At 41.0% G+C, this 18,133-nt stretch overlaps 1 protein-coding gene across 2 annotated transcripts in view; it reads right to left on the bottom strand.

Annotated features, from left to right (window-relative positions):
• Positions 1-456: 456 nt before the first annotated feature.
• The window catches only part of LOC114647267 (broad substrate specificity ATP-binding cassette transporter ABCG2-like), a 91,660-nt gene continuing 73,983 nt past the window's right edge, over positions 457-18,133 (bottom strand). For both annotated transcript variants that reach the window (XM_028795922.2, XM_028795923.2), the window contains exons 13-16: positions 12,992-13,146; positions 8,402-8,491; positions 7,997-8,106; positions 457-4,014 (exon numbers count right to left, since the gene is read on the bottom strand). In XM_028795922.2, coding sequence (XP_028651755.1) covers positions 3,867-4,014; positions 7,997-8,106; positions 8,402-8,491; positions 12,992-13,146 — 503 coding nt within the window. In that variant the 3' untranslated portion in view covers positions 457-3,866. The remainder of the gene's footprint in view (positions 4,015-7,996; positions 8,107-8,401; positions 8,492-12,991; positions 13,147-18,133) is intronic.

Below are 18,133 nucleotides of genomic sequence, written 5' to 3'. Positions count from 1 at the left end.
TGTGCTTTTCTTAGAGTTGCTTGGACTGTTCTTTTGTCTTCATCGTGAAGATTAGACCACCATCCTGACTCCCCACAAGTCACCCCGTCCACATTCAGGTGCATTTAGACTACGATCAACTGAAGGCCCAGTGGTGAGGTGAACTCATTCTGGGACGTCTCCAGCCAATTCAGGGGGTGAATACTTACGGGACCAGTTATTTGGTGTCTTATATTTCTGTTTCATTTCCACCACGTTGCAGAGATCTGTTTTCACTTTTTCTATTGCTCAGTTTCAAAAAGGCCAAATTAAGTCCACTGCAATTGGATGTCACACAACAATAAAATGTGAACACCTCTGAGGCGGTGAATACTTTTTACAGGCCCTGTAGCTGCTGTGAGTAAAGCTGAACACTGAGGCGATTCATGAAATCCGAACACACAACAAAACATACAAAAGCATCATTTTAATATATCTGTTTCTATTCAGGTAATATTTAAATATACATAAAAATATATACAAAAAGGACATTTTTTAATACAGTTGTGCTGTAAATGTACAGTTCAGAGCAATTGTCACATTTCGTCTTTTTGACTCCTAACATACAAACACTCTTAACTCCCCCAATCCAGGGCAGTGCCAGGGCATACTGCAGCCTATCCTGGCAATGCCTGGCACAGAGCAGGAAACGACCCTGGACAGGAGAAGTGCCGACCCAGCACATGCCCACCACATTCAGGGTCTCCCAGGCATTCCGTTAAATGAAGTCTTTTTCCCTTTTGGATCAAAATGTCCCTTCATATATTTATCACTTTACACAAATGTACAGGGAAAAACATTAAAGTGCACTCACTTGTTTACAACACATTAATCCTAAAAAATGGTGACTTGACTGTTGGGGTATTGGGGTGTTACACTAGAAAATGGCCCGAGAGTAAAGTGCGGTGCCCCTTTGGGGCTTACATTGACCTCTCCTTACTCAATAAGGCCTTTTACTCTGTCCACTTTCAACTCAACAGTATTCAGTTCAGGTTGGTAGGAAGTTGGCACCTATCCTGATTGAGATAGGGTGGGGGGTGGGAGGGAGAAAGGTGAGAACCAACAAGGTGCCAGTACATCACGCAACAGGCTCAGCCGCACAGGGACAATCACATTTCTGTGATTATGTCTGTTCCATAGCATGGAATGTCAAAATGCATGGATTGTGAAGGATACCATTAACAGACAGATCAGCTGTTCATATGCGATAAGCTTATAAAACTAGAACCGCAGGCAATGGCGTGTAAAAAGTTGAGTGTGGATTGTAATACTTACAATAATTCATTCCAAAAACCCGCTTAATCCAATTTATGGTTGCAGAGTTTGGGGGCCCATCCTGACAGCACTGGGCACAAGGTAGGAAAGAGCCCTGAATGAAGTGCCAGTCCACCACAGGCAAACACTTAAACCCCACTTAGGGGGCAAAGTTAAAAAAGTTTCCAGTTCACATAACCTTTATGTGCTTATGAATATGGAAGGAAAAGCAGCAGCGACATGGACAGAACATGCAAATTCCACATGGACCACGACCAGGCACGGACCTTGAGCACCCAGCCTTTGCCTAAAAGGCAGGAAAGAAAGAACCGACTCCGAATGTGTAAGAATACTGGAATTTTCAAAATGCAGACCCCCACTTACACAATTCTGCCACAAAGAAACTTGCCTTTACCTTAACTTTGAATTGATTATCTACTTCCTTAACGTGCCAGGAAAATACGAGGAAAAAAGACAAAGTCGGTATACATTTTCATTTTTTCCTCCGTGACATATTCAAACAGCACGACTTGGGGCTTTGCCTGGTCCCCTGACTGCTGTGGGCCACACGTGCAGATGCCAGCTGGGCACACTAATCAGCAGGTGTGATTCTTAAACACGTTCTTCATTCAAAACCTTTATGACTGACAAGTGGCACACGTTGTATCAACAGTATCGTCATGTAGAGAGCCCAGTGAAACTCATGCCTGATGAATTTCCACCAACTCATGTGTAATTAATTAAAATAATAAAATGTTAATACAGCAGGGGACACTCATTTTCCAATAGATGCCTTTACTTGTTGTTCTTGCCTATGCCATTTTACAGACACCCTCCAGGTCCCAGCATCTACAGCAGGGTGGCCAACTCTGACCTCGGAGAGCCGCAGTGGCTGAAGGTTTTTGTTCCAACTCAGTTGCTTAATTAGAAGCCAAAGCTCATCAATAACAGATCTTATTTAATGTCATGGCTTCTTAGTGTTTTAACTCTACCACGCCCCTTTATTCTTAAATCAGAGATTTTCTTTCCTTTCTAATGATGCATCTATCATCCAAGTCATTTGAAGCCTAAAACGGATGTGGAATTTTCAGTTCTTCACTTTCTCTCCAGTTTCCTTCTAAGTATTTAATTAAACCAAATAGTGAATGATGAATACACACGGGTGGAAATGGAGACGAGCTAGATGGAGAACTGCTGGTGCCTTTGTTATCTGGATCTTATCTCTCTATTATAAAAAAAATCTTGGAAGGCGACAAGACGTGATTTTCTCAGACATTATAACGTCCCGCGAGACAAAAGTGAGACAGTGAGACAAAAGGACAGCTGCTCTACTGGCGTTTAAATGTTCAAAGTGGCGCACGACATGCAGATCATGCGGCATGGCAGCAGCTGCTCAAGCAAAGAGGAGGTAAAAAATGTAATCACCGTTTAAGAGGGGGTTTCAGAGGAGCAACCGCATCTCCCTAGCGTGTGTTCAGCCACCCTCCCCCCCCACCCCCACACATAGGGGGAGGCAAAGACGTCAAGTGGCTGGCGTGTAGCGTGCCCCTTGGGGGGAGGGTGAATAACTACAGCTTTATTACTGGCAAATATCAAGAAATAAAAAATGAATGAAATGAAAATAACAATCTCTATAAATTGTATATCTGGTTAACCAAACCCGGGGGTGGGCGAGCAAAGCCCCCTAGTTGTTAATAAGGAGCACAGTTCAAACAATGAATACAGCTGTTTAAGACTAAAATAAGCAATTAAGGGTTCAATATCTTAGCAAGTGACATAACTACAATGAAGCAGAAAAATCTCACCTGAGCAATGAAGTGACTTGACCTCCCATGAAGCAACTGGAGTGGAACAAAAACCTGAAGCCACTGTGGCCGTCCCGGACCACCATTGCTCAGCACTGATGTAAAGGGTCCGAGTCTTAAATAGCAAATCAATTAAATGAAGTTAATTAGTAGCAAAAACGTATCACTAGTTAATAAAATAGAATGAAAACCTGTTGCCCGTAGTAGTTGGCCACCCCTATGGGTAACATGACTCGCTCCTTTGATGCCTTCAGTTAAAGTAGACACCAGGGGGCGCCATCACCTCACCCTCTCAGTCTGGATTATTGTCATTTGGCCACTTTCACCAAATTCATTAAGGTGTGCTGGAGACTCAGTAGTGTATTTGCCATTTGTGCTACAAGTTGTGACCCCCAATAAACCACTACTTTTTTCTTTTTAAACACTTTTTAAGGAATATTGTATAAACAGCTACAGAAAGCGAGTGGCTGCAAAAATGAGCCTGCTAAGTGTTTTTTTAACATTTTATGGGGGGCATAAAACATCAATCAAGTAGTAATTTAACTTATTTAACTTAAACATATATTATATAAAGAAACTTAAATATTAAATTTCACTTCATTTTTGGCAATTTTGTTCTCATCCCAACGGTTACATGTCCTACTATGTCAGATCCTGAAGGTGTGGCCCCTAAAATGTTCCAACAGGTTCCAAAAAGGGACTCAGAGTTCACTCCAGCCTCCCCTCAATCAGCTTCGCCCTGCCCGGGCATTTTAAATATTTGTCAGCATCAAAGTCTTCATGTCCACTTTAGGTAAATTTCTTCATGAAACGCAGTTTGAAATACGCAATGGCCAAAAAGATGATGATCATGCAGGCCAGTGCCAAGTTGTTTTGCCACATTGCCCAGTCATCTTGGCCAATGCCCTGTCCACAGAGGTAAGCGTCGCCATAGCACCTACAAAATACAAAGAGAAACCTGTCAGCCACTTCAGACTCTCCAACGGTCAGCCTGGTCTTTTTTCTCAGTTTTGCTTTTCTATAAAATTAAAAAGTGAAGTAGGGATAATGCCAATTCAGTAGCTGAATCTCTGGGAATTCGCAATGTCTGCTGGTTTTCATGCCAGTTTTTTTTTTTTTTTAAATATATTGGCTGAATAGATTTTGCAAAATATTTGGAAGTTTTCCCCAACATTAATCTTCTGGTTAATTTAATAGCATATATGTATAAAGGTCTGTTCATTTGGGCAGAGCCCATCACTACTTGGATGTGTGGAAAGCAGCACTCGTAGCCAGTCAAACCAAAGGACAAGTTCATCAGCTTAAGTGACTATGTATTGTGTTGTTATGGACTCACCACGAGCCATCCAGTTTGTATATTTGCACTGTGCTAACTGTTGGTGGTCAGCCGAAAACCTGTAATGAACTAGCAAGCAGGCAGACAGACAGACGGACATTGCTTCTAAGCACTGAAAGGTGTTGCATTATCTGGTGAAGTCAGCTGAACTCACTCCCTCTCATTCTTCACAGTACCCCTTGGCAGTGCAAATCCTGCCAACAACACCAGGCGCTATACCATGGAATCACCCCAACGATCCATCCAAAATCTGGCATCAGTTTAAGCTGTCAGTGGTCTGCCATAAATCTGTGATGTCTGGATAACAAAGATCTTACAGGGTAAGCCAGTACAAGGATGCCCATACTCATTTGCATTGGGCCTGCTTTCTAAGAGCTGCAAGCGGAGGGCTTCTTGGTGATGCCAGCTATGCCCTCTCACACTATCCCCTTAGCTCCTGTGCAGCACCATTCAGGGTGAACACCTTTGGAAAATCATTTTCCCTGTAGATTAATTAACAGCTAAATCACAATCAACTGAAATGTACACACAATGCCTCCAGTGGTGGCTTATCTAACTGCACTTGAGTGACTTTAGATCCTCTCTGTCTGAGCTCCACTGCCCACAATTAAACTTTTCACATAACAGAAGCAGAATACAGTGGAACCTCGGTTCACGAACGTCTCTGAACACGTAGAAATTGGGTTATGACCAAAAAGTTTGCCAAACTTTTGCATCTGTTCACGACCACACACTTGGTATACGAACAAGCCAGTTTCCCTTTCGGTTTGTGTGCGCCAATGATTTCCGCACGTGTTCAGTCTCTCCCTGTGCAGCGAGCGACAGAGAGAGAGACACATACCCGCCTGCGAGAGACACACACACACGCGTGAGAGAGAGACAGACAGAGAGAGGGCTGGCTGCATAAGGCAGTTAAAGAATGCACCGGGCTTTAATGAAGACTTTTTTCTATTGGATTTTAACCTCCACTTCACTTCTGTTTACAGCGATTGGTTCGTAGCGTGTATTGTTGCAATGTTACTTTTCTTGGTGGTTTATTAAATTACGGAATTTTCAAATGTTCATTTTTTCCCCTGTGCTTAAAACTTAAAAAAAAACGTGTCTTGAGTGAGCGGTTCGTAGCCCTATAGCGCGAATTCTTGTAATGTTAGTTTTCTCTGTTGTTCAAGGTTTTCTCACTGTTATTCAATTTTTTTTACGTTTAGCTTACTATTACGCTGTGCATTCTATGGTACACTTAACTATATTTGTGCTTAAAAATCTTTAAAAAAAAAATGTATTTACATACAGTTCATACGGTCTGGAACGGATTAATTGTATTTACATACAATCCTAGGGGGAAAATTAATTCAGGGTCACGACCAAATCGGGTTACGACCAGAGTTTTGGAACGAATTATGGTCGTGGCCCAAGGTTCCACTGTATGCCATTAATTAGCCCTGTAAGTGCTACTGTGGTGCAGTGGCTTTTTAGATGGACACCATTACCGGTTCAGTGTGTGTTTCTTCTGTCAATCATTAACACAGTATTCAACACATGCAACACACATTAAATGCTACTGCCTCTATTGTACTGTGATGCAAGCTGTTAGACTCCTTAACACCAGGCTGCCCCCTGGCACCTTGCACATGGCCTCAACCACCTCTAAAAACAGAACTTTTATACATGCGAGCCACTGTCCTGCAAAGACGAGTGTGCAGGTAGAAAAGAACTGAAAATCTCATACTGACCTTTAAGTATTTTGACACTCTTGTTATCCTTCTGCTATGAAACATTCTGTTTTGGTCGGTTGTAATGCTGTGTTTTTAAGCACTCAACAAATAAATATGGTATGGTATGGTAATGACCTGTCATTGTTTACACACGTCTTAAACAACTATTATCATACACTGATAATTTCTGTATTATCTATATCTATTATTTATTATATTACATATCTTACACATCAATATTGCTGCTACTTCTTTGTCTTGTCTTTCCACAAGGTCTTGTCTTGTTTGTGTTTTAATTTTAAATTTAAATTTTAATTCTATTTTTAATTTATTATTTGCACATCATGTTGTTACACTGTGGACCCTGAGCTTCGCAATTTCGTCTATCTGTATACTTGTATATGGCTGAGATGACAATAAAGTTCACTTTGACTTGAATTTGACATACTTGAAGAAAGCCAATCACATGAAAGTCCTCATTTGTCAAAGACTCTATTTTATATAGCTCCTTTGTATAGTGAACATCATCCTAAGATACTTTAAGGGACAAGTTGAGCACAGGCCACTTGCATGACTTGCCACAGTGGGTCTGAACATATGGTTTTCAGTCCAGCTTCTTATCTATACCACATTGCTTTAACACACTTAAAAGCCGAAGTTAGCTGTAAGTGGACTGCAGCTCAACTCTAAGTGGTCCTAAAATGAAAGGGTTTAATGCCACCCACCCTGATTTGCTTTCATGAGAAACTGAGTACACTCTCTATATGTTTACAATAAATTATTAATAATATAACCCAAAATTCTCACATCTCCTTATTCCAGTTCAGGGCTTTAGTAGCCAACGTCTACTTAAGTCACATTGATGACAAAGCTGGAATGAGCCCCAGACGGGATGGCAGTAATCACAAAGGCTCTTATTCTAAATCCAAATGAGATGGCAGTACATTACACCGTCTCTTATTTGAATTCAAAGCTTTGTGTTTCCTGTATTAATCTTTATTTAGTGTTTTATGCTGATATTGTTATGTATCCAATATTGTGTATTTAATCTTTTTTCTGCCTTTTCCCTGTTGTTCATTTTGAGTTTCTGTAAAACAAACACTCTGAAATGGGAAAGGTGCTATATAAATGAAATGTATTGTTTTTACTGCACTCCCTTAGCATCTGAATTGGTCTGGTATAAAAATACGCTTATCAATTGATGACTCTAAATTGGAAATGTGTGCAAGAGAGCATTTTACTGTAAAGGCTGTACAGTACTATATTGTAATTACAAGATAAACTTAATAGGCTAACTCAGAAATTTTAAATTTGGCACTGTGGCTTCTACATTAACTTATCTCCAAAGTCAAATAATTAATTATTAAAGACAACTGATTGACAGATATCTCCTTTTAAGTGTCAATAATGCATCAGTGCTCACGGAGGTTATCAAATATTGGGATTTTCTGACTGGCACCCCGCAGAACAACTTAACAGGTGAAATAAAAACAAGTAATTGCAGTACACAGGCAGCCGGGGTAGCACATTGGCACACAGGGTGGTGCTGCCGTCTCATTGCTATGGAGACTTGGGTTCTATTCTTGGCCTGGTCATCTCCCTGCATGGCTGGTCTATGGGCACACCATTGTTTATTAGCCCAGTAGGAGTGAGTGTGAATTATAAATCAGACCCTTAGTGGTCTCAGTTCTCTTTGGGCTCTTCCCTCCTCCCAGAGGACAGGTTAGGTTTACAGGCGACTCCACATTAGCTTGGTATGCATGAGGGTGACTGTGTGTTCTACATAAAAGACTGGCATCACAGCCATGCCCATTCCTGCCTTACACTAGTGACTCGGGTTCATAAAGTGGGTGGATAAAATAAACACATACACTCCTCCAAATTGGGAAGTGCTCGAGGAGCAAGTAGCCATGGCTTGTTCATACGACTGGGTAGTGTTTTGACATAAGACCAATCCTCTGAACTCATTTACTTGCAGGGCCTGTGAAGGATAAAAATGAGTAAATTAATTCAAACATGAAATTAGTTCATTAAAAAGCCGCTATTAAAACAACCCCCCCCCCCCCCCCCCCCCCCCCCCCCCCCCCCCCCCCCCCCCCCCCCCCCCCCCCCCCCCCCCCCCCCCCCCCCCCCCCCCCCCCCCCCCCCCCCCCCCCCCCCCCCCCCCCCCCCCCCCCCCCCCCCCCCCCCCCCCCCCCCCCCCCCCCCCCCCCCCCCCCCCCCCCCCCCCCCCCCCCCAATTCCAAAACACCAAACCAAAACCGCTTTTTACTTACTGTTAATCCATAGCGTGGAATGCTGAAATATTTGAGCCAGTTGAGCCAATCCATGACAGAAGTGAGATTCACCAGGAGCCCAGAAAATATCTACAGAGACAGGAGGAGGAGCACAGCTGTCACATGACCCCGAGATAATGGGTGGAGCGCACAGAATGTCGCAGGTAAAGCAGACAGGCAAATGGGGGTCCTGTGCCATCTCCCCTGTGTATCTTATCACTCTTTCATTTGATGTAGCACGTTTCTATCCTAAGGCACTTTTCAGCATTCTACATTGTTCTGAAGTGTGTGCAAAAGCAATGAAACAACTTACCCAGGGCCATGAAAGTATTGCAGTTGTGACCTATCATTCATTTAATGCACCCTTCTAAAAAAAAGGTGCCACCCAGCCCTAGGCACTTTATTGGTATACTGCAAGAGCGCTCATATTTCTTCACAATCACACACAGGACAAAAAAAAAAAAAAAAAAAAAAAAAAAAAAGATTCACTCAGCATAACACAGGAATTTAAAAGTTAAAATAAAGTGGCATATTTCTACAAAGTAAACCATGGCAAAATAGTTAGTCTCCTCAGGGTTACAGATGCAATAATAAAATAAAATTAAAACAAAAAGTGATCTTAAGATGTTTTTAAACATATTTCTAGAGAATGGCTCATAAAGAAGTCATTGTGCCAAATAAAGGCAAGAATAAACTCCAGATTGCAGAGCTTTACCCACAAAAGGGTGACATTGAACTGGTCACTCGCCTTTTAATTATTTTTCTTCAATAACCTTTCTCGAGATATATATATATATTTTAATTTCCTTCCTGAAAAAGGTTAGGGTACTATGTTAGACAGTTCCAAGCTGAACACAAATCTAATAACTGCATCCAGTAGGAATTTGGAGAATAAGAAATGAGCTTTTATTGAATTTAGTATGTTTACTCGCTTAATGATGCTGACATGTTGCCTTAGGTCAACTGAACTAAAAAAGTTTTGCTGCAGATTACCACAGGTACTTAGCATCTGATACTACTCGTTTCAGTGCTCAGCAATAGTTGTCCAGCACTGATGGATAGCACATATCCTGATACCACTTTTCCTCGTGAAACCTTCTTCATGTTTGTCCCTGTCTGCACCAAGATTAGCAGGGAAGGCATTCAAGTGTGAATGTAGAAAATTCATCTCTAGCAACATGTTACACTTGAAGCATCTTGCCAACCAGCTGGACGTAATCTGATGTCCTGCAGTTTCCAAGAAAATTCTCAACATCCTTGAATGACTTCCATGTGATTTCATCTGGCCCCACTAATAGATCTTTGAACTGCTTCATTGATGAGATGTCTAACTTGTGAAACAACAAAAATGCCTTCTACAAATCTTGGCATTAGTTATTTGTGGAAATGTCTTTCAAATATACAAACTCTTCACTTTCTCTGTCCATTGCTTTCACAAAATTTTTCATCAGTCCAAGTTTTATAGGAAGATGCAAAAATATCTTTGTTGGGTCAACAAGCGATTTATGTGCCTCACTTTTCTGCCTTTACAGAGTGGCCAGTTATTTTTAAATGGGATGAGACCCTTTAGCATGGCTGTCCCATTCACACTACTTTGTATATCGGAGCTGCTTTTCTGGTAGCAGTGCCACTACTTTTAGGTCACCATGGTATCCAGATGTTTTTGTTTTACTGTATATTTACAACATAAAAGGAAATCACAAAAATATGCAATTTCAATAACACAGTATATGATATGATAATTCAAAGGTGATATTTGTGATCAGCAGACCAAATCCATAAGATATGCTGAAAAGCGTTCAGGAAGAGCTACTTGAGTCTACAAGGATAGGCTCTGGCTGTTGAATGTCTGAATTGGATTATAAGATTTACCAAAATGGATGCATGTACAAAGAAAACAGAAACTCTGCTCCAGCTTAAAACAGAGTACTATTGGAGGCCGGTAATGTTTTGTGACAGATATATTCCAAAACCATTAGGTGGCAGCAAGTGACCTTAAAATGGCTTATTCCTTCTTAAATTTCAGGACATCCTGTGCTTTCAATGACTGCCAAGCCTTAGTTACAGTGGAGTCTGGGACCACTGGGGGTATATTCTACTGAGTTAGCACCAGGAGCTTTTGGGGTATATGTAAGAGCTATAAAAATGGCCATTTCCTGATAGTACTCTGGAGGCTTGCAGTCAGCTGGAGAATGTTAGAATGAAAGAAAGAGAAAGATTTCTGCAGGAATGAAAGAAAGAGAAAGATTTTTGCAGTGTGTAAGTCTGAAGCTGGTGGGACCTGCTAGGTTATGCACCCATCAGACAACTACACCACTGTTATCTACTCAGTTAATATTTGTGTTCACTCTATATAATCATCCCACCTTTATATTCTGTTAAATAATTTACCAATGCAGACAAGTAGCTGACAAACCTTCTAGGACCTTTTCAAGTTCTACTTCCTATAATGAAAGTTCACACTGTAGCTCCCACTTCTCTTTCTTGTATTTACAACCTTTAAAAAAAAGAAAGAAACCACATTCAAAGAGAGTGTCCCCCTCCAAGTTACAGATGGAGGAGGTCTTAGAATCGGGATTGTTGCGAATACTCATAATAAGTATCCATGATCAGAGGCTGGTTGCCCCAAGGTAACAGGGCCCTTGTCACTGTGTTGAGCACCTGTACAAGATAAGAATGATTTATAGATGCAACATGAGCACCAAAAACAGATGGTGTAAAATATATTCTTTGTCACAGAACCCCAACATACATATAATGGGAGAAGATAAAATAAATAAATATTTTTCAGATCTTAAAATCTGTTATCCATTATTCATGTAGCTGCCTTCAGGGCAGATCTGAAAATCATTCTAATATATTAAAAATTAAGTAGAACCTCATATAGTATTTCAGACTATTTTAGGGGCGTGGTCGGATCTTGCCCCTAACTGGACATGATCTCTCCAGACACCTGTCAATTACCTCAAACTGTTGCCAAAAACATTTCACCTTCAGGATTTTAAATTATTTGCGGTTACTCCGAAAGTCAAAATGCTCCATTACTTCATAGCTTATAGATCCTTAATGACAACCTCACTATAGGAGACCATAGTTGGAGCCTTCATGATCACCCAAACCTGGGACCATGGCTTCTGTCCGGGTCCTGTTTGGCCACATTACAGTTGAACTATGTTGAAAATGGATAGGAAATTCTGAAAGCTTCTGAACCCCCAGTGAACCCTACAATCAATCTAGCTAAGCTCCAGAGAACCTATGTGGAGATGGGAGGAACCATCACTGCAACACTCCACCGATCTGGGCTTTATGTCAAAGTGGCCAGACAGAGGCCTGTCCGGCTTGGAGTTTGCAAAAACACACCTGACGAATTCTCACATCTTGAGAAACAGGATTATCTGGTCTGATGTGACCAAGATTGAACTGTTTGGCCTAAAATAAGTGTCATGTCTAGAGGAAACAATGCACCACTCATCACCTGAGCAATACCATTCTAACTGTTTAGCATGGTGGTGGCAGCATACTGTGGGGCTCGGGACTAGAAAACCAGTCAGGGTTTGAAGAAAAGCTGAACTGAGCAAAGCACAGAGATATCTCCTGGACCTCAGGCTGGACCTTAGGATTACCTTCCAACAAGACAAAAAATGTAAGCATAAAGCAAAGACAATACAGGAGTTGCCTGTATACATCTGTGAATGTCCCTGAGTTGCCTAGTCAGAGCTCAGACGTGAACCCAAACAAACATCTCCATAGAAGCCTGAAAACAGCTGTCTACTGACGAGTCTCCATTAAACCTGACAGATGTTGAGAGGATCAAAAAAGAATGGCAGAAAATCCTCTAATCCAGGTGAGTGAAGCTTGTTACATCATACCCAAGAAGACTCCAGAGCTATAATCAGTGCCAAAGGTGCTTCAATGAAGTACTGAGTAAAGGGTCTGAATACTTGGGTTAATGTGTTATTTCATTTCAATTTTTAATTTTAATAAATTTGCACAAATTTCTAAAATCCTGCTTTTGCTTTGTCATTCTGGGGTATTAAGTGTTGCTTGATGAGGGCAAACGATTGTACCATAAGGCTGCAACATAACAAAATATGGAAAAAAAAACTGAAGGGGTTGGAATACTTTCTGAAGGCACTGTAAACCTGTGATTGAAGCACGAGCAAACTTGATGTGTAAAATTAAGTGAGATAATGTACGCTCAAAGTGGAATAAAAATTATGTTGAAAAGTGGGAGAACATCTGCACATATTTTCCTCCTCCATCCCCAAAGATGGCCAGGTAAGGTAAACTGGATATTCTAAATTGACCAGTGAGTGGGTGTGTGTGTCCTGAGATGGACTGGCATCCTCTCCAGGCCTGTTTCCTGCCTTGCACCTAAAGCTTCCCGGCCAACTGTTAAGCAGATTAAGCAGGTTTTGAGGAGGTTTTTATTCCTCCATAAATCACTATTTGTAAGTCTGTTTATTGCATTTAATACTTTTTAAATGTTTGCTTTTTTATTTCATTTGCAATATAATATTTTTCTTGAATAACCTCTGAAATATTAAAAGCAGACTAATCTAACAACACTGACATTGTAGTCATACTCACAATCATGAAAACGAAGCAAATCGTGATAAGCAGGTTTGCAATGGCCACCACATTCATACCAGCACTGATGGCGAGGGCCATAGATGTGGCCGTGTAGGACACCATAACTAGGGTCAACATGAAGTAGAAAAATTTGCCAGCCATTTTTTGGTAGCCTACAAAGAGAAAAGAAAAGACAAAAAGAGACACCAATCAGAAGTGAAGTTTTTAAGTTAGTCATTCCAAGCTTTGGAAAACCCTGCTGAGTTTCTGTTCATTTGTGTGTCAGGAGGACTATGGGAGCATTTCAGACATAAAAGAGTCACCCAGTGGGGACAACATGATACTTTTGTGATGGAAGGTTGGAGAATATACTAATAGTCACAGACAAAAGTGACAGATACACAGAACAGCATTTGCACTTTTAGATGCACACTGGGTAATTCCCAGCCTTTTTGGTGATTGAAGCTATACAACATTTGGACCTCCAACTACTTTACCTTTCTTTCTCTATGTTACTTGGAGGGCCCCCTACTAATTACAGTATATAGGTCCCAGAGATTTTCAATTCTGGAAACTCACGTCAAACACTTCATTTACTACTCCTTTTTCTGAGCATCATGGCGGCACTCCAGCTTTGATTTGTAATACCATAACTGGGGTGTATAAATCCCCAGAACTTTGGGACATAACTAATTTTGGCTGCATGTTGTTCATGAAAATGCTGCTGATCATCTGCCTCAACAAGTCCCACCATTCAAGATATTGCAGTTTAGACATGGAACTTCTAAACCCAGAGTGCCACCTAGAGATTTAGATGGGGTAGGTAGTACTGACGGGATTGGCATTTCAATATGTTTTGTGTTGTTTTGTAAGACTCCAGGTTGGTGGGAAAATACACTTTATAAAAATAAAAAGAAATGCTGTAAATGATTTGTAAAACATCTTATGATGTGGATTAGAAGGCTCATAAAATGTGTTCTTCTGTTTTATATTTAAGGTACCTGGAGATGGTGCAAAATAGAAATGAAAAATCATCTATCTATATATATATATAAATAAAAGTCAATGTATGTATGTGTATGTATGTATGTTCCAGCATCACTTCTGAATGGCTGGAGTGATTTTTATGAAACTTAATACACATGTTTCTCATTGGTCGACTAATAATACTTTAAGGTGAAATCAACCCTAACCCACCACCTTCTGGGGGGGAGGGGGGGTGCATCTTATATGCATGTTATCATCCACTTGACACTCTGAACGACCACCAAAGGGCGAACTGGAGGTGACTGCCAGAATTCTTTACGTTTCAGCACCACCGCACCCTGTTGCTTTTCAAATTAAATAGAGTTTGTAGGTTCCAAGGTTTAACTGGATAACTTACATACAAGACCTCGAGACAAGCACATTAGTGAGTCTTCATTGTTTGTTTTATTTTTATTTTTAAAGTTGTGATTTTTTTAACTATATTTTTCTCAAACAATAAAAAAAAATACCTGGGCAACGCTGGGTATTTCAGCTAGTATAAAATAAAATGTGTCCAACTTAAACTAAGGGCTATGAATGCATGAAGCAGCAGCACCAATGACTGTGCCACTATACTGTCCCCCCCAAACCCCCCCCCCCCACTTTGAGGCCTGTATGTTCCCTGTGTTTGTATGGATTTTCCTTCAGGTACTCCATGCTTTCTCCCACATCCTTATTTTCAAGATGTGCTCCTTTGGTTCACTGGCAATTTCAAATAGGTGCCTGCAGAACGGAGTGTGTGCCATTGAAAGATTGGCATCCTGTCTACGGTCATTTTTTACCATGTGTCCAGCGCTGCCAGTACAGGCCCCCCACAAGCTGTAACCCTCATTTGAATCAAGCAGGTGATAATGTTATGACTTAAAGTGATGTGGCAGGTCTAAGCACTGCTCACCTCAATTCACCCAGTGTATGTGTGGAGTTTGCATGTCTTCCCAGTGTCTACATGAGTTTTCCTCCAACCTTCCCAAAGACGTGCAAATACGGTTAAATGGTTATTCTAAAAAGGGTTCCATTTTGAGTGTGGTTGTGTGCCCCCTTGAATGGATTGACACCCTGTGAGTTGCTTTTCACCCCATATCCAGTACTATTAGGGTAGCTTGTGGCACACTTGTCACTGAACTGAATTAAGAGGGTCTGAGAATGTTAAGCATATATGTATGACTTTGGGTGAATGGCACGACAGCAGTTAGCCTTGCCTTGCTACCCTAATGGCTCTGGACACAACATCTGTCCATGCCAATCTTACATGTATTCTAGGTGGCTTTCCTCTCACATCGGAAAAACTCAAGAGCTACATGCATTGGCAGTTATAACTTGGCCCTGTTTTGGTATCTACGTGAGCGGACTTGGTGCTGCTGGAGTAAAGTGCAGTTCCCCAATAACTCCAAGACTGAGAATGTTCTAGTATGACTGATTAAGAGCGACCAAGGCAAAATAGTCTTCTTTAGTCCTTGTATAAACTCACCGGCCACTTTATTAGGTATACCTGTTCAATTATATGCTAACACCCTATTTTGGTATCTACGTGAGTGGACTTGGTGCTGCTGGAGTAAAGTGCAGTTCCCCAATAACTCCAAGACTGAGAATGTTCTAGTATGACTGATTAAGAGCGACCAAGGCAAAATAGTCTTCTTTAGTCCTTGTATAAACTCACTGGCCACTTTATTAGGTATACCTGTTCAATTATATGCTAACGCAAACATTTAATCAGCCAATCACATTGCAGCAACTCAATGCATTTAGGCCTGTAGACATTGTCAAGATGATCTGCTAAAGTTCAAACTTTGATTTTGAATGTGACATGGTTGTTGGTGCCAAAAAAAACTGCTGATCTACTGGAATTTTCATGCACTATCATCTCTAGGGTTTACAGAGAATGGTCTGAAAAAGGGAAAATATCCAGTGAGTGGCAGTTCTCTGGGTGAAAATACCAGAAGTCAGATGAGAACAGTCAGACTGGTCCGAGCTGATAGAATGGCAACAGCAACTCAAATAACCACTCATTACAACCGAGGTATGCTGAAGAGCATCTCTGAACACACAACATGTCGAACCTTGAAGCAGATGGGCTACAGCAGCAGGAGACCACACCAGGTGCCACTCCTGTCAGCTAAGAACAGGAAACTGAGGCTACAATTCATACAGGCCCACCAAATTTGGACAATAGAATATTAGAAAAACTTTGCCTGGTCTGACGAGTCTCGATTTCTGCTGCAACACTCAGATGGCTGGGTTAGAATTTGGCATCAAAAACTTGAAAACATAGATCCCTACCTTGTATTGACTGTTCAGGCTGGCGGTGGTGGTGTACCTGGTGGTAGTGTCCTGGCACACTTTGGGCCCCTTTGTACCAAATGAGTATTGTTTAAATGCCACAGCCTACCTGAGCATTGTTGCTGACCATGTCCATCCATTTATAACCACAGTGTACCCATCATTTGATTACTACTTCCAGCAGGATAACGCAGTATGTCACAAAGTTCAAATTATCTTAAACTGGTTTCTTGAACATGACAATGAGTTCACCGTACTCAAGTGGCCTCCACAGTCACTAGACCTCAATCCAATAGGGCACCTTTGGGATGTGGTGGAACAAAAGATTCACATCATGGATGTGCAGCCGCCAACAAATTTACAGCAGCTGCGTGATGCTATCATGTCAATATGGACCAAAATTCATGAGGAATGTCTCCAGCACCTTGTTGAATCTATACCATGAAGAATTACAGCAGTTCTGAAGTACTGGCAATGTGTACCTAATAAAATGGCCAGTAAGTGTACATACCTCAGGCAGCTAGCGACCCAAGACATCATGTTTACAACTCTCATTGGGTAATATGATACAGTGTGGACGCAGTTCTCCAGGTATGCCTCATTCATTTCATCTGTGATAATTTACCACCAAATAAATGAACATAATAAAATAATTTTAAACTATTTGCCTAAAAGGTATTGGGTCACTAGAGATGCTAGATACAGTAAAGTGTCATTTTTTAACTTGCACATTTAAGTGCTGTGTTTGTAAACAGCACTTGGAAAAAAATGTGTTTTTTTCAGGATTTCTTTGTATCCCTATATGTTCATTACAGCTGTGTTTCTATCTTGTTACTTTTTATGTAGGCATTTACCAGTTCTGAGAGGTAAGAGATAAGAACAGAAATGCTGTGGGCTTGTCAGCACAGCAAGCCCTTGAAACAGCCCCTGTCGCTGATAGTAGTCTACGAGTAGGAGAGAAAAGCAGTGCAGAGGATACTTCTGGTGCCAATGGGACTATGAATGCCACGGACAGGAATTTGTAGAGGAGCACAGCTCAGGCTAGGAGTAGGAGGAAGAGAATGAAAGTGAAAGTGGCAAGCAGCTGCAGAGAGTGAAATAATGGACCAAAAGAAAAAAAAAAAACGCAGAAGGTGTTATTAGAGCTTTATTTCTATTGCATTGCTTATTATTTAGGCATTTATGAGTTCTGAGAAATATGAGATAAGAAAAGAACACTTGTCAGTAAAGGAAACCCTTGAAAGAGTCCCTATCTTTGACAGCAAATGACGAATGGAAAAGATAGTGAGATGCATGCAGTGGGGAGACTAACAATGAACAAACAGACTGAAGCAGTGCAGAGTGAAACTTCTGATGCCATCTGATCATGAATGTTCTTTGCAGGGAATTGTAGAGGGGCAGAGCTCAGACATGGTGGAGAAGATTAAAAGTGAATGGGGCATGCTGGTGCAGTAAGCTGCACAGTGGGAAACAGCACAAGCCTTGTCATATTAATCAGCTTCTTACAGAAGCAAAGGTGTACAAGAAACACAGACTGTGACACATACAGTATGTTCAGTATAACTGGACTGCAAAACAGATAATCACTGTAGAGTGTGCCAGGGACAACATTGCAATGATCACAAAAATGTAACAGTAGTTTCGGATTACTTTGCTGAATAGCAAACAATGACCGCGTAATTATATAAAAATATTAAAAATCAAAAGTAATTAAGTACTAGGAATTAGTTTAAAAAGAAGTGTTTAGGGAATGTTTTGACAGTTAACAGTTATTTGTGGTTTGATTTAAAGACCTTAGGTATATAATAGTGTTTGTAGAACATCCTTTGTACAGTATAATGTCCCATCTGCACACGC

Source organism: Erpetoichthys calabaricus, chromosome 2 (assembly GCF_900747795.2).
Source record: "Erpetoichthys calabaricus chromosome 2, fErpCal1.3, whole genome shotgun sequence".
Classification (NCBI taxonomy): domain Eukaryota; kingdom Metazoa; phylum Chordata; class Cladistia; order Polypteriformes; family Polypteridae; genus Erpetoichthys; species Erpetoichthys calabaricus.
Note: the sequence above shows the minus strand (reverse complement) of the source record. Positions and strands in the feature narration are given on the sequence as shown.